Here is a 13,541-nt window from a genome sequence, read left to right as displayed (position 1 = left end):
TTATTTGCAGGACAAAAACGCGCCACACCAGCCTCAGGGGGGGAAAAAACCCCAACTCCCAGAATGCATTTGAGCACAGCTGGTTGGGGCCAGCGCTTGCTTATCGTCCTCGCTGCTCTGCGTCGATGTCGAGAGGAGAAACAATGGCTGCAGCTCTCTCCCGTGCCCTCAAACTGCCTGGTGAGATGTGCGACAGTTATTCCTCCTTGTTTCATAGAGTGACAGAGAAAGAGAGAGAGAAAGCGACAGGTCGCTAATGGTAACGCTATGAACGGTTTGGTGTATTCTCCTATGATTATAGGCACGACGAATGTTTGGTTCATTCACTGGTTTTGTGAAGCGTAACCTGGTCTGTATCATCACATTTTTGTGAATAATGACGATGCTACATATGGCGGAAACCTGTTTATTTATCAGTCCTACATTTAGCTGACGGCGAGCTAATGTAAGCTAATGTTTACCCGGCGAAAAACCTGCTGCTACGTGCAGAAATAGAAAATAAGGTAGCGGATGAAGAAGATGATATTTTACAAATGGTGTGCTACCAAAAAAAAAAAAAAAAAAAATATATATATATATATATATATATATATATATATATATATATATGTAATTAACATTTATTCAATATGTATAATTTTATTGTTGTTTTTATTATTATTGTGCTATGGCTCTATGGTTAAGATAGTTTCACACCATGTTTAGCTTCTTCACCATCTTAAATAACGTATTTAAAGTCAAATATAGACGGTGAAAAATAAACAAATATGCCAATAATGCTAAAAATGAACAGAATTTGCACGATGACGGTGGTGACAGACTGCTTGGAGGCACATTCCTGCAATTTGGAAAAAAACAGAGTTTCTACACTTGAAGGTGCTAATTCCAAACATTCCTTCTCCACTACCAGTAAGGTAGTGGATAGATATATATAGAGAGAGAGATCTATCTATCTCTCTCTCTATATATATGTATATATTATTTATTTATGTTTTTACGAATAAAATAAAATTCATATTCAGTCTTCCTTTGCTTTCCTAAATAAAAGCCAACTCCAGAAGCCACCTAGTAAGTAAACAATTGAATATGTGTTTAACTTCGTCTCAGTATGAATTTCTTTGTTTGTTGAAAAACAAAGTAACCTCTGAAGCCTTCAAAGGTTTGCTAGTGAACAAACCTCATCATGAAGGCCAAGCAACAACACAGACAGGAGGTTGTGGAGACGTTTAAGGCAAGAGTTGGTTATAAAAGAAAACCCAAACTTTGATCAATTCTCAATGCAATATCCAATCAATTATACAAAAAAGTTAAATGGATGATCGCTGACCTACTAAGAACATTTGCTAGCATTATACGAGTGGTCGTGGTAACCCTGAAGAGTGTACTTCCTTGGTTTTATGAGTACTCTGTTGTCATAGCAACAAATCCAGTTTTGTTCTTGTTCCTGCAGGGAAGAAGGGCTCAGAGCTCGGGGAGTATGACCCTCTCACCCAGGCAGACAGCGACGACGAGAGCGAAGAGGATGACCTCGTGCTCAACTACCCCAGAAACGGCCTGGGCAGGGACGGCTGCCTGGCCCCGGGCTCCTCCAAGCTGCGCAATGGGAGGTTGGGAAGGCTCGTCGGCGCCACTGACGGGGCGCGGGACGAGGAGGAGGAGGAAGAAGAAGACGACGACCAGTGGACGGACCAAGTTTCCGGCAAGCCCAGAAGGAGCCGAGACGACCTGAAGGGCGGCCAGTACTGGAGCCGCAGGGAGCTGGGGACCGGGGAGGACCGAGGAGGAGGAGCCGGGCCGTCTGGGGCCGCAGGGCTGGGCTCTCACAGCTCTGAGGCAGAGGAGAAGAGGAAGAGAGCGAAAAATGCGATCCGGAGCGCGTTTTTCCTGGTGCCTCTTGCTTGTGCCATGTTGATTGTGCTGCTGTGTGCGTTCCTGGTTCCCTGCCAGAAGGCAGAGCTGGAGAAGAAGCTGCGGTGGGAACGAGCGCTGGGAGACGCAGGAGGTGTAGATGACTCAGAAATCTGTAGTTTACAGTCAAACATACACAAACACTTATTAGCAGGTCGGCAAATCAGGGCGAAATAAACACCTAAAGTGGCACTTAAGACTTACTGAGGAGTCCTGCTGTCTAGACAGCCAGGTCTCCTTTTTATATTTAGTCACTTGTGATTATACAGCATGGTTTGTGTTTCTCTGCATCCCGACACTTCAAATGCTTCAAATAAAATAAAACCAGCTTCAACTAAAGCATCTGGTGGATTTAGCAGGAGTAGGCTAACATTTCTCCTTGGTTACTGTTCAGGCGTCACTCCGCCCGCGCTGGCTTTATGGGACGTTGACGGTGATTCGGTGGAGGACGTGCTTTTGGGTGTTACTGAATGGACCAACGGCACGCATGCAACGCAAAGGAGCAAAGGTAAGCTCTGTGAAACGGATGTTTTGGGTTTGTTTTATTTCCCCCCCTCTAACAGGATTTGATTGTTCCAGTTTACAGCGCGGTGGCCGTCTGCGCCGCCAGCGGCCAGCTGCTGTGGAGGGAAGTCCTGAACGAGCCTGTCATGTACCTCCAGTGCGGTCTGCAGCTGAGCACGCAACCGTCGCCTGTTTGCCTCATTATCGGAAAGTCCAACCTCATGGCGGTCAACGGCTCCACAGGTTAGGATCGCCTTCATGAAGCACCGACAAATCACCTAAGAAAAAAAGTTATTTTTGTATTTCGTCATTTTCTGAATACCACCAAACTCCATTGTGTAAGATTTTCAGAGTTTGGTGGGCACACTTCTCCTAATCTTGCTAATGCGCTAACAGTGCAGCTACTTTTTAGCTTAGCGCTTTAGTGTTTTTGCTAACTTTGTAAACGGACTTGGCATCCCCTAAATTATATTTTCCATATAAATTCTAAAACAGTCATTTACTTGGCTGCTTTGTAACCTTTCAGTTTAATAAACTTCGACCTCTGTGTTGAAGTTTTGGTTTTCAACTTAAGAATTCTTCAACTTAACTGTTTATATCCGTGCTTTTATTTTGAAGTCATTTTCTCTCCTCACGTTTTCCATCCGCCCCACATAACTTTATTGAAAATAAAAAATGCGCAGTCGAGAACAAGATATAAATGTAAATGCCAGATGAATTATAGAACATGTAAATTAATTTTATGCTCAGTGGTCGTAATCTTTGGAGGAAGACATAATTTGACTTTAGCATTTAAAATTTAATTTAAGGACTCTGCAGACAATTGAAGATAAGAAAATCTGGAAATGATTATTTAATTACTGAGATCTATAATATAGAATAAATATTAGATATTTGTTATTTAATAAATAGAAATAGTGCTCAAGCTCCTAATAGTTGATCAAAGATGTGTTTGTTTTTTTTGTCTATCTCTCTTTAGGGAGGAAGTTGTGGTCGGTCGCCCTTAGAAACATTGAATCCCAGGCAGTGTTGCTTCCTGACATCCAGGGCGACTCCGTCCCAGATCTGCTTCTAGCTACTCTACCTGCTGATGAGGTAAAAACATGCCAACTGTTTGACTTTTTCACATTCAGCTTTTATTTCATTTAAAAATGAGTGTAACTGTAAAAGATTTTTTCCTATTTCTTCCTGCCATTTTCCCCCCCGATTCTTCTATATCGTGTAACTAAAGGAACCTGGATCCCGAGGATTTGTTTCGACTCATTTCTGTATTAACGTGCGTTTTTAATATTCATTTTCAGACTTTGGATTTATCGCTGACTTTGATCTCCGGACAGACGGGAAAGAAAATTGGAAATCCCGTCCCCTTCAACCTTAAGGGTCAAGGAAAGCTCATTGGTCCGTTGCTGCATGAGACCCAGCAAGGAGCGTACTACATCCTGTTTGGACTGGGTGAGGCAGAGCGAGGCCGGACTCTCAACCACAGCTAAACCGATTGAAACCGATTGAGTCCCACGTTCATAATCAAAGCCGCTTGTTTGTGATTCATGTCTCCAGGTAACGTCCAGGCCATCTCGTTGCAAGACATCTACGTTCGTGCGTTGGACAAAATGCCCGAAACGCGTTTTGTTTTGAGGAAGGATATGAGCTGGGAGAACATGAAGAACGCCACTTCCTCCTCCTTTATCTCCATTTACAGGTACGACCTTCAGCTATTGCTTCTCCTGGAAGGAATGTGGAAGAACTCTTAAGGTTTTAAGATAAACTCCTCCTAAAAGAGAAAGGAAAAAATGTGAGTGCATTTGCACATTTGAGTGCATTTACATATTGAGAGGGAAAAGAAATATTTGAGAAACATGACGTGTGATATTTGGTGACACGGGAGTCTTGTATTTACGACGGCCTATTATGGCCATCGTAGATAGAAAAACCAAGAAGGAGTGAATCGCAGAAATGTTGAGATTAATCTTAGATTTTCTAGAGAAAAAAAATCGGGAAATTTCTGAGCTTCAAAAGTCTAAAATTGTCAAACTCAGAAATTTCCAAGTTTTTTTTCTAGAAAATCTCTGAGATTAATCTCAAAATTTCAGTCTATTTCTGCTTAAATTACCCTTTTCGCTATCTACAATGGCCTTAATGCACCATAATCCATGTTCAAGATAATGGAGTGACCTCCCTTTTTGACGAGTCCCTTTTTCTTCTTTTTAGTGGATCAGAGCGTGTGGAGTTCCTGCTGCCCCTAGTGGCCGGTTTTGGGAACAACCGCAACAGTCTGGACGCAGTCTCCAACCTGAACTCGACCAGAAGCGACTGGGTGTTGTTCTACGGAGCCAGCACGCTGTCCGTGCTGAGACAGCGCGACTTGCACAAGCAGTGGACTTTCAGCAACGCTTCGATTCACAGGTCCCACAGCTCCGAGTGTCTGAGCAGCGTAAAAATGATGAAACCTTTCAGCTTCTGTCAATGCAAATTATTGCAAAGTTATTGAATCTTAATCAATGTGCTGAATAGCTTCAGTATGAATGTAATAAGAGAGAGAAAAAAAATGTTTCCCCCACAGCGAGCCAGCTTTGGGTCACTTCAACGGCGATGGAGTCCTGGACCTTTTTGTTCAGCATTCGGCAAACGGCATCATGACGGTAAATATCTGCTTATCTGACTCTTTGGTAATGTCAGACATTTTCTTTTTCGTGCAAACACGCTTCGACGCGGACCCACAGTTTTCCCGCCCTGCTCCTCGTCCGCTAGGCGCTGATCCTCAGCGGGGCGAGCGGGACGCCCCTCTGGAAGGCTGAGTTTGTGTGCCCTCGTCTCGTTTTGGAAGCGTCCGCCGTATCGACCTCGACCGGCCAATCAGTCTTCCTGTTCTGGGGCAGCGAGCCGATCAGAGCGCAGAGGAACGCTCCCAGGACGACGGTGAGTCTCTACGGCCGAGGCCGAGCATCTGCCGGAGGAATAATAAAAACGGGTGCGCGTGACTTGTGCCGAACTGTGTCCAGATGGCGCCGGGCGTGGCCGCAGCAGAGCCGCTCATCAGGAAGCTCTTCCTGCTGCATCCCGCGCATCCTGCAGCGCTGCTGCAGCTCAGCAGCACCACGGACACAGCGGTCACATCTGCAGGTGAGACAAAGCGAGGTAGTTCACCATTTCACTTCATTTGTAGGCCGAAGTTTTAAAATGAAATCATTTACAAATTTGTAGAAGTATTCATGTTCCAGCTAAAATCTTTTTTTTGCCACATTATAGCAGCGGTCAGCAAGATTTACAGCCCAAGGAGGCGTTTTCATCCTCAGTCTAACTAAATAAAACTGACTTAGAGCCGCAAATATTACATAACCTTTCCAAAGAAAAAGAAAAGACATTTTACGTATTTTGATAAATATCCACTGCATTTTTTTAAAGAATAACTATTTTGCTCCTATTTTTAGGTTTTAAACGTTTTCTAAAAAGTTTCATGTTCTTAAACACAGTTTCCATCCTAATAACAAATTAGACAAATAAAAATGACTGGTATTTTTAGTGTCATTCTGTTGTAGAAATGACAATTGTTCTGGGTAAAATGTCTAAAACCTGCATTTGTTTTTTGTATCTATTTCTAAAACTGTTTTATCATTTTTTAGTCAAAGATTTTAAGAACCATTAAAAAAAACATTTGTGGCTCCGGAGCCACAGTTTGCAGACCCCTGCACTATAGTCATAGACCTCAATGTATTTTATTGGGATTTTATGTAATGGACCAACACAAAGTAGAACATAATTGTGAAATGGATGTTTACTTAAAAAAAAAAAAAAAAAAAAAAAAAAAAAATCTTAAAAGTGCGGCATGCGCCTTTGATTTGATTCCTTTAAAATCCATTGCAAGTTAAATAATTACCAAGTAGAGTCAGTCTGTCTGTGTACACAAATGCTGTGTGTGCTTATAAAATTAATATTGCACATCACATGAAACACACCAACCTCCACTGGAGTACATGGTGGTGGCTGCATCATGCTGTGGGAAAACTTAAACCTTTCAGAGGCTGTAAAACACTTGAGACAACAATCCCAATTAAACAATCAGAGCTGAACATTTGGTGTATTTAAACCACATTTGTTTGAATAAAACACTTAACCAAGTTAGAACGGTCCAGTCAAAGTTCAGATCTGACGAAAATTGACAAGACTTGGACAAAACTGCTTTTCAAAAAAAGGCCTTCAATCCAATTTAACCGAGTTTTGCTTCACAACTCACACTCATGTCTACTTTTGTTGGCTGAGAACGTGAAACCAGTCGAAATTGTTTAGTAGAAACTTGAGGGGAAAAATGTTTCCAGTTTGCGAGATCCATCACTCTCTCTGACAGTGAGCTACCTGGAGTATCTGAAAGACGCCACCTACATCACCGTGTCCTCCCGGCCCACGACCGGCTCGGAGTCCAGCGCTCAGATAGTGGAGAGCACCAGCCTCAGAGCCGCCATCAAGACGGGACAAATCGTCCAGCTGGGCGAAACCCAGAAAACCGAGGCGGCTGGGAAAGTCGCCGCGCACGAGGTGAACGCGTTTTTCAGGCGCCTCTCCTTCAAACCTCAGGTAACTTTGCTGTAATAATATTTTGTTGTTTTTTTTTACATGTTCATCTATAAAGTGATAACTGAATGCTTTTTTGTGTGTGTGTGTGTGTGTGTGTAGTGATATAGAGCTGGAACGTCATGAGTCGTCAGCACTTCTTCTGCACTAAAGGGTCACAATGCATTGAAAGCTGTTTACATTCTGTTAGCACCAATAAGAAGTTCTACGTTACTGTGAATCTTTCTTTTCTGTGTAAAATGTTTCTTCATGTTGATTTGTTTTGTTCTTAATGTCTGAATTAACTTATTTTCCTCTTAGTGTTCATTTAACTGAAGCAGAGCAACTCTATTCTGTAGTTAAAACTTGATATTTTTGCGGCCAGAACATTTGAATGCATTGACATTCTGTATATAGATCTTCCATATTTACTGCTCATGTCTACCAATAACTTGTTGTCATGCAGCTTCTATCATTTACCTTCTCCTCAACACCGAGTTTTACTAGCGGGAGTCTGTAAATATTTATGAATGGATATTATTTATTTTCTTTTATCTATCTTCTAAGGATTGTACAATTGAGCGATGTTTTATTACATGCTGGAATAAGCTGGGGGTTTTACACAACGCAACTGGAAGTCAATCCTGCCTGCACACACAGTTGAGCTACTTGTTTGTACGCATAATGGAGGATGCATTTACCCTGTTATATGGAAGCCCAAAGGGGACAAAAATGCCTGACATTCCGGTGACTGATAAAGTACTTGTTGTATGGGCGTTGCTAAGGTGTTATTAGCAACAAACATCAAATTCTGTATGCTTGGAAATGGCACACTGAATAAAAGTGGTACTGAAATTTACTTGTGGCTAATTTTGAGATTTTTTTTTTTTTGAATAGAGAAAGACATGGACTTCTGGAAATGGATACGGGAAATCATAGGGAAAGAAACTGAATATCTGGAGAGTACAAGCAGAACAAAAAGCTGTTAGCAGCTGGAAGAGACTTATAGCAGGAAGTCAAATTTATTACAAAGTTGTTTTTGGACATGCAAAACTATGTTTAAACTGCTATTTGTTTTTGTGAATATTTAAGAGAGAAATTCTGTTTGGGTTTTTTTTTAAGATTTATAGGGGTGAAAAGTCTTGTACAAAGTTGTTGAATGCCAGATGTAAAACCCAGAAGTGGGTAGTAGTAAAAAGTTTCTCTCATGTAGGAGTATTGCTATCTTACAACATGAATGGAGTTGAAATAAAATGTAAACATCAAATAAATTACGAAGGAAGAGTAAAAAGTATTAGGGGAAAGCACGACTCACTTAGGCGAAGACAGAAAATAACAAGGAAGCTTGAGTCCATTAAAGTCTCTTTTTACTATAAATTGTTTGGCTGTTTAACCAAACATTGTGCTCCAGTAACATTAGCGTCACTTCTAAATATTCCTCACTTAAAAGTGAAATTTACGGTGCAGTAAAAACTATTCTTAAAAGCTGCTACGGTTACGGCTCGCTTAAACCACGTACTTTGTTAAACAGGAGGGTGCAGTTCTCACCTATCGACGCCAGATGGCGGTGTTGCAAAGCCAAATCTGCAGAATGATATTTCCAGCCCGTCTTTTCCGCATTGCTGCCGCATCACCTGTCAAAAAAGCTGTGAACATGGCCTCGGCTGTCCTCGGTCGCCTGCTCAGGCTGTCAGCTGTCAGAAACGGGCCCCTCTCACCGCCGAGCCCCTCCACCGTGCCGGGGCGGACCGTGACGCCGAGCCGGACGGCCGTGTGCACGTCAAGCGGCGCCCTTCTGCCCAAACCCAAGAAGGTGAGAGCAGCGTTTGTTGTTGAGAACATGGCGTGCCATAAAAGAAAGAAGCCCGGTTATGAAATTAACACAGCAGGAAGAGAGAGAGAGAGAGAAAGAGAGAGTCAACTGTGAATCCTTGAAGGGAGGAATGAGTCTGTAATGAGGTCTGTCTCACAGCTGCCGCTTAATTAAACTAATGAGAGTGTTTTTATGGTGGGGTCGTGTGGCAGACCCCCTTCGGCCTTATCCGGATCGCTCTGGTAGTGGTTCCCTTCTTGTATGTGGGGACTCAGATCAGCAAGAGCTTTGCGGCGCTGCTGGAGGAGCACGACATATTCGTCCCGGAGGACGACGACGACGATGACTGATCAGGTAACTCTGGGTTCCTCTCTGCTCACGTTCAGTCCGATGTGAAGATCCTGAGTTGACCTCCTATGTCTCATTTTCTCTGCAGACGATTGATGTTTTTAGCGCTACCAAGTGTCAGTGAACACCAACGTAGAGAAATGCCTTCCTGGAGGTCCTGTTGCCATCACCCTAAATCACCTCCGCCTGCACTCGTTTCAGGGATTTTGCTCCTATTTGACATACACAGACTGCCGCTACATTTTCCTATCGTACTGTATTTGCATGCACTACAAGAGTCTTAATAAAAAGAAAACTCTAGCAAAACTCAATTGGTTTGAGGGCAGTTACCTTCTGGAAATGAGAACCAAGATGGGTCATTGACAGGATGAGAGCGACCTACAGAGACATGTGGCGTCCAAACATTTTAGCGCAAAGGCAAAAGTAAGGTCTAATCATTCTTGGGACATTGCCACTCTTTAGTAATGTCAATTACTGACATGTTCAAAATTTATTTGTTAGTAAGACCTTGTTAACAGAACTGTGCTTGTGTCCCAATGTCACTATTCAACCATTTCCAACTAGATCTTAAAGCCACAACCAACTCCTCTGTGATTAGTAGATTCTTTATGAACTCCAGCTGTTGTACTTCACCCCCAATGTAATTTTCGAGTTAATGGTAAACTAAATCAAACATTTTAACTCCAGGTAGTTCCACTGGTTTTCTAATTAACGTACTGACAACCTTTTCAATAAAACTATTTCTGTTGATGGTTTGGATCCACCAAGTCCCAGAAGCACATCCAAGGTCCTGAGTCGGGTCGTACTTGGAATCGTCTCCATATCCATTTCCTCTAACGTTAGGCCTGCCCAATCGTTGGTCTTCATTCAAGTGCCAGTTTTTAAGCTGGCACTTGAATGAATGTTTAACGTTTGCCTTTTCAGAGGATAAAAAAAAAAAAAAAGTTGGCCATTTTAGAGCAATGCCACTTTCAAAACGCAAGTTTGTACTCAAACTAGTAGTGAGTTATCAACCAAGAAGCCCCTGCTCCAAAACCCAACAGGTACTCAATTGAATAATCAAAATATCAATTATTTTTACCCTTCTCAATAATCAATGGGAAAATCTTAGCTGCCCTTAAATCAGGGCAACTCTTGTTTCTCTTCAACTTGCTAAGAGACACCTATATAAGTATTATGCATTAGCGGTGCACCGATTGCAGTTTTCTGGTCCTTAACCGATTTTTAAAAAGCTAATTTTGCCTGATGGCAATTTTTCACAGATTTTCAAACCTCTGGGAAGGAGGAAGAGCTCGGTTTCTCCTGCAAGTATCAGCTGATCACACAAAATTAAGGAAATGGGGCCAGCTTATTGGTGCACCCCTAGTACGCACAGATTTGATCACAAGAGCAAAACAACACTCGCGTTTTAATTTAACTGGATCTTATATGACTCATCGAGACTGAAACAAAACAGGTGGAAGCATGTGAGAGTTAAAGTGTGTATTTACAATAAAGGGGATCATCTTTCACACTGGAAACGAGCAAAGATGGGTCAGAGGGTCAGCTACACAGTTCAAGGGTCGTGTCCTTTGTAGAATTTGGACAGGAAGTCTGTCGCTCGAGGCTCTTCGTTCTCGTGGAAATAACGCATCACGTGGGTCTTCTGCTTCCAGATGTGGATGGTTTCTTGCAGTTCCATTTTACCCTGCGGTGTGAATGAGAGACAGTTCAATGGGACGAACATCTACACCGACTCAGACGTCACCAATATCAACGTTCGAGTCGAGACTGCCTACTAGCTGCATGTTGGGTTGGTGAAGTGTCACATTTACCTTAATGACCAGCATGTCGATCACGCGGGGGTCCGTGACGTGCCTGTTTCTGTCAAACATCTCCCGCACTTTGTCTCTGCCCTGGCGAGTCGTGATGTCCAGCTGAAACAGTGACACTGCAGACACACAGAGTCAGCTTTATTAAAAGGAAATGACCGCTGCAACAAGTGGAAACGTCAGGATACTGTAATCAACAAAGTTTAGAATCAAAGTTACTCCTAATTTAAAAAAAAAAGAGTTTTTAAAGAGACAGAGGCCAATTTTCAAGGCATTAAATCAGGAAGTCAAATTTTTTAAGTCAACTTAATGTAACATGTATTTAATAATGCTATAAAATGGCACTATGTGCCTGGAGAATATATAATACTGCCCCTTTACGTTTTGCTATAGGCTCCAACAAGTTTTTTGCTGACAAAAATAATCTCCACAGTATGATGCTGCCACCAGGTCTCATCATGGAGATGGTGTGTAACAGGTGACTTCTGCCACACAGAGTTTAGCATGTTTGCTTTGTTTTTTTGTGTGCAAATTTCCACTTGGCATTCCTGTTCTACTTTCTATTGTTTTAACAGTATGATATACCTGTAAGTAATGGCAAGCAGTTCTTGTTTATTCAGATTTAAATGAGATACTGCCAACGCGTCTCCAAAGCTTTAGAAAACCTGAAATGCTGGCGTTCTGGTTTAGGTCCAGTTAACCTCGACAATAATCTAAAGCTCCACAGAGGCACGACCTTGACGCTGCCGCCGCCGTTTCAACACCCGGCTTCCAGCCTCCACGACGGGGCCCACGTACCTGTATTAGGCACCTCACGGTACCAGGCCCGGTACAGCTCCCGAACTCTGCGCTTCGCCTCGTCCAAGTCCCGACTAAGAATGGGCTTCACCACCTTGGCAGCACCAGCTGCTGTTCGAGCCGCGGCCGTGGACGCCATGACAGCTGCTGAAGTTGAAGGCGCTTCCGCTCTCATAGGTTGAAGAAAAGAGCGCAGCTGCCCTCTAGTGGTCAGACAGACTCGATACAAGACACGGCTTGTTTGACTGTCGAGATGAATTGGAAAACAGAAGACGAAAAAAGGTAATTTTAGTTATGAAACTCTCCAATACTGTACAAATAATTTGTATTTATTAAAACAAATGACTACTTAGATACTCAAAAGGTTCACGGAAAAAAAAAATGTATTCCCTGCATAATTTGTTACAACAGAGGATTATTATCGAAAAATGGTAATGGATCATAGCAGGAAGTACTGAAAGACTTTTGTTATTCAGTATCATAAAAAAAAAAGTTAATTGAATGTCAGGTTAGCTTTGGCTCCAGGTTTATTGTTATAAAACGACAAATACCAACGTTAATGCTGATATATTATGTATCCCTATTTTAATGAGACTAAAGTAGATATGTTTGACGATAATACAGTCTGATATTTGGCAAAAACCAAGCACAAATTTAGTGCAAAGACATGGAGGTGGAGAGGTGATGGTTAGGACTTATTCGCAGCCCGGGATCTTAAGTCATCTGCAAAATCCTCCACTAACCTTTTCTAAAGTCAACCGTAAGCCCATCTGTCCAACATATGACGCTTTTCACAAATGTAAAATCTACAATATAAAAGTTGGCAAAGGAATCCATCAAGGAGTTGTGATGGCCTCGTCAAAGTCTGGGCGTTCAAGTTCAGGTGAAGTGCTGTGGTAGGACTTAAAAACAGAGGAAACTGGACAGAAACTACAGAAAAAGCTACTACAAGCTATTGCAACGATTTGTGGTTCATAGAGTGAACTTTTAACAGTTTTGCTATTTTTGATTTTGTTCAATAAATAATGACAATGGAACTTGTTGCGTTTGTACTTACTTGGAGAAGCATTCCCACAGCATGACGCTTCCACATTTCAACCTGAAGTCGGTGTGTTTTAGGGTCATGTTTTATTTAGGCTCATCAGGATGAAGAAGGCTGAACCCAACGACACAAAACACTTTAGATTTTTATTTGCAAAAATACCAACAAAAAAAAAAAAAAGTATAATTTTTTCTTTCACTTCACAATTTTGCAGTACTTTTTGTGCTAGTCCATACCATAAAATCCCAAGGAAATAAAAGAAAGTTGGAAAAGGTGAACACTTTTGGAAGGCACTGTAGGTACTGATTCACTTTTTTTTTTAAAATTGCAACGTTTTTATAGATTTCTAAGGAAGCAACTTTATTGATTCCAAAAATGAGCATAATTTACAAAAACCCTGGAGGCTTTAAATAAGAAAATGCTTTCAAAAAGTAGGTAGTTGCTCTTTTCACAATAGTTCTTTTCAATAAGAAAAGCATATACATATTTATTTTAAAAAAATGGCTCATTGATGCAACACCTGCTATTTGTTGCTGTGGTGGCACAAAGCAGAAAATGCTCATAAATGATAAACGGAGACAGGAAAGTTTGGGATTTCTCCTCCATGGCTTATAAATATTTTGTAGAAATGACAGATTACAGTCAACTTTGTGTAAAGAAGCCTGAGTTTTCCTCAACAATCAGATCAAATTCTCCCATTTAGTCTGCAAGAGTTAGAAATTGTATTCCTTTTCCCATATCAGAATCCCAATGTGTTCTCCAGAAACTCGCT

General features: G+C 41.8%; 3 protein-coding genes across 3 annotated transcripts; 2 read left to right on the top strand and 1 right to left on the bottom strand.

Moving 5' to 3' along the window:
• Window positions 1-39: 39 nt before the first annotated feature.
• fam234b (family with sequence similarity 234 member B) lies at window positions 40-7,816 on the top strand. Its single transcript, XM_014473247.2, has 13 exons — window positions 40-180; window positions 1,451-2,002; window positions 2,303-2,416; window positions 2,488-2,655; window positions 3,392-3,507; window positions 3,714-3,864; window positions 3,970-4,111; window positions 4,621-4,815; window positions 4,973-5,051; window positions 5,161-5,328; window positions 5,412-5,532; window positions 6,755-6,981; window positions 7,081-7,816. The coding sequence occupies exons 1-13, from the start codon at window positions 126-128 to the stop codon at window positions 7,081-7,083; spliced, it is 2,091 nt and encodes a 696-aa protein (XP_014328733.1). The 5' UTR covers window positions 40-125; the 3' UTR covers window positions 7,084-7,816.
• Window positions 7,817-8,522: 706 nt separating this feature from the next.
• smdt1 (single-pass membrane protein with aspartate rich tail 1) lies at window positions 8,523-9,429 on the top strand. Its single transcript, XM_005810896.3, has 3 exons — window positions 8,523-8,770; window positions 8,983-9,124; window positions 9,207-9,429. Exons 1-2 carry the CDS (start codon window positions 8,549-8,551, stop codon window positions 9,118-9,120), a joined length of 360 nt encoding a protein of 119 aa, XP_005810953.2. The 5' UTR covers window positions 8,523-8,548; the 3' UTR covers window positions 9,121-9,124; window positions 9,207-9,429.
• Window positions 9,430-10,585: 1,156 nt separating this feature from the next.
• ndufa6 (NADH:ubiquinone oxidoreductase subunit A6) lies at window positions 10,586-12,822 on the bottom strand. Its single transcript, XM_005810895.3, has 4 exons — window positions 12,785-12,822; window positions 11,728-11,972; window positions 10,933-11,048; window positions 10,586-10,805 (listed from the first exon to the last, which is right to left on the bottom strand). Exons 1-4 carry the CDS (start codon window positions 12,805-12,807, stop codon window positions 10,674-10,676), a joined length of 516 nt encoding a protein of 171 aa, XP_005810952.2. The 5' UTR covers window positions 12,808-12,822; the 3' UTR covers window positions 10,586-10,673.
• Window positions 12,823-13,541: the final 719 nt, after the last annotated feature.

This window comes from Xiphophorus maculatus, chromosome 16, assembly GCF_002775205.1.
Source record: "Xiphophorus maculatus strain JP 163 A chromosome 16, X_maculatus-5.0-male, whole genome shotgun sequence".
Lineage (NCBI taxonomy): Eukaryota > Metazoa > Chordata > Actinopteri > Cyprinodontiformes > Poeciliidae > Xiphophorus > Xiphophorus maculatus.
The sequence above is the reverse complement of the archived record's forward strand: the minus strand, read 5'-3'. Positions and strand labels throughout refer to the sequence as shown.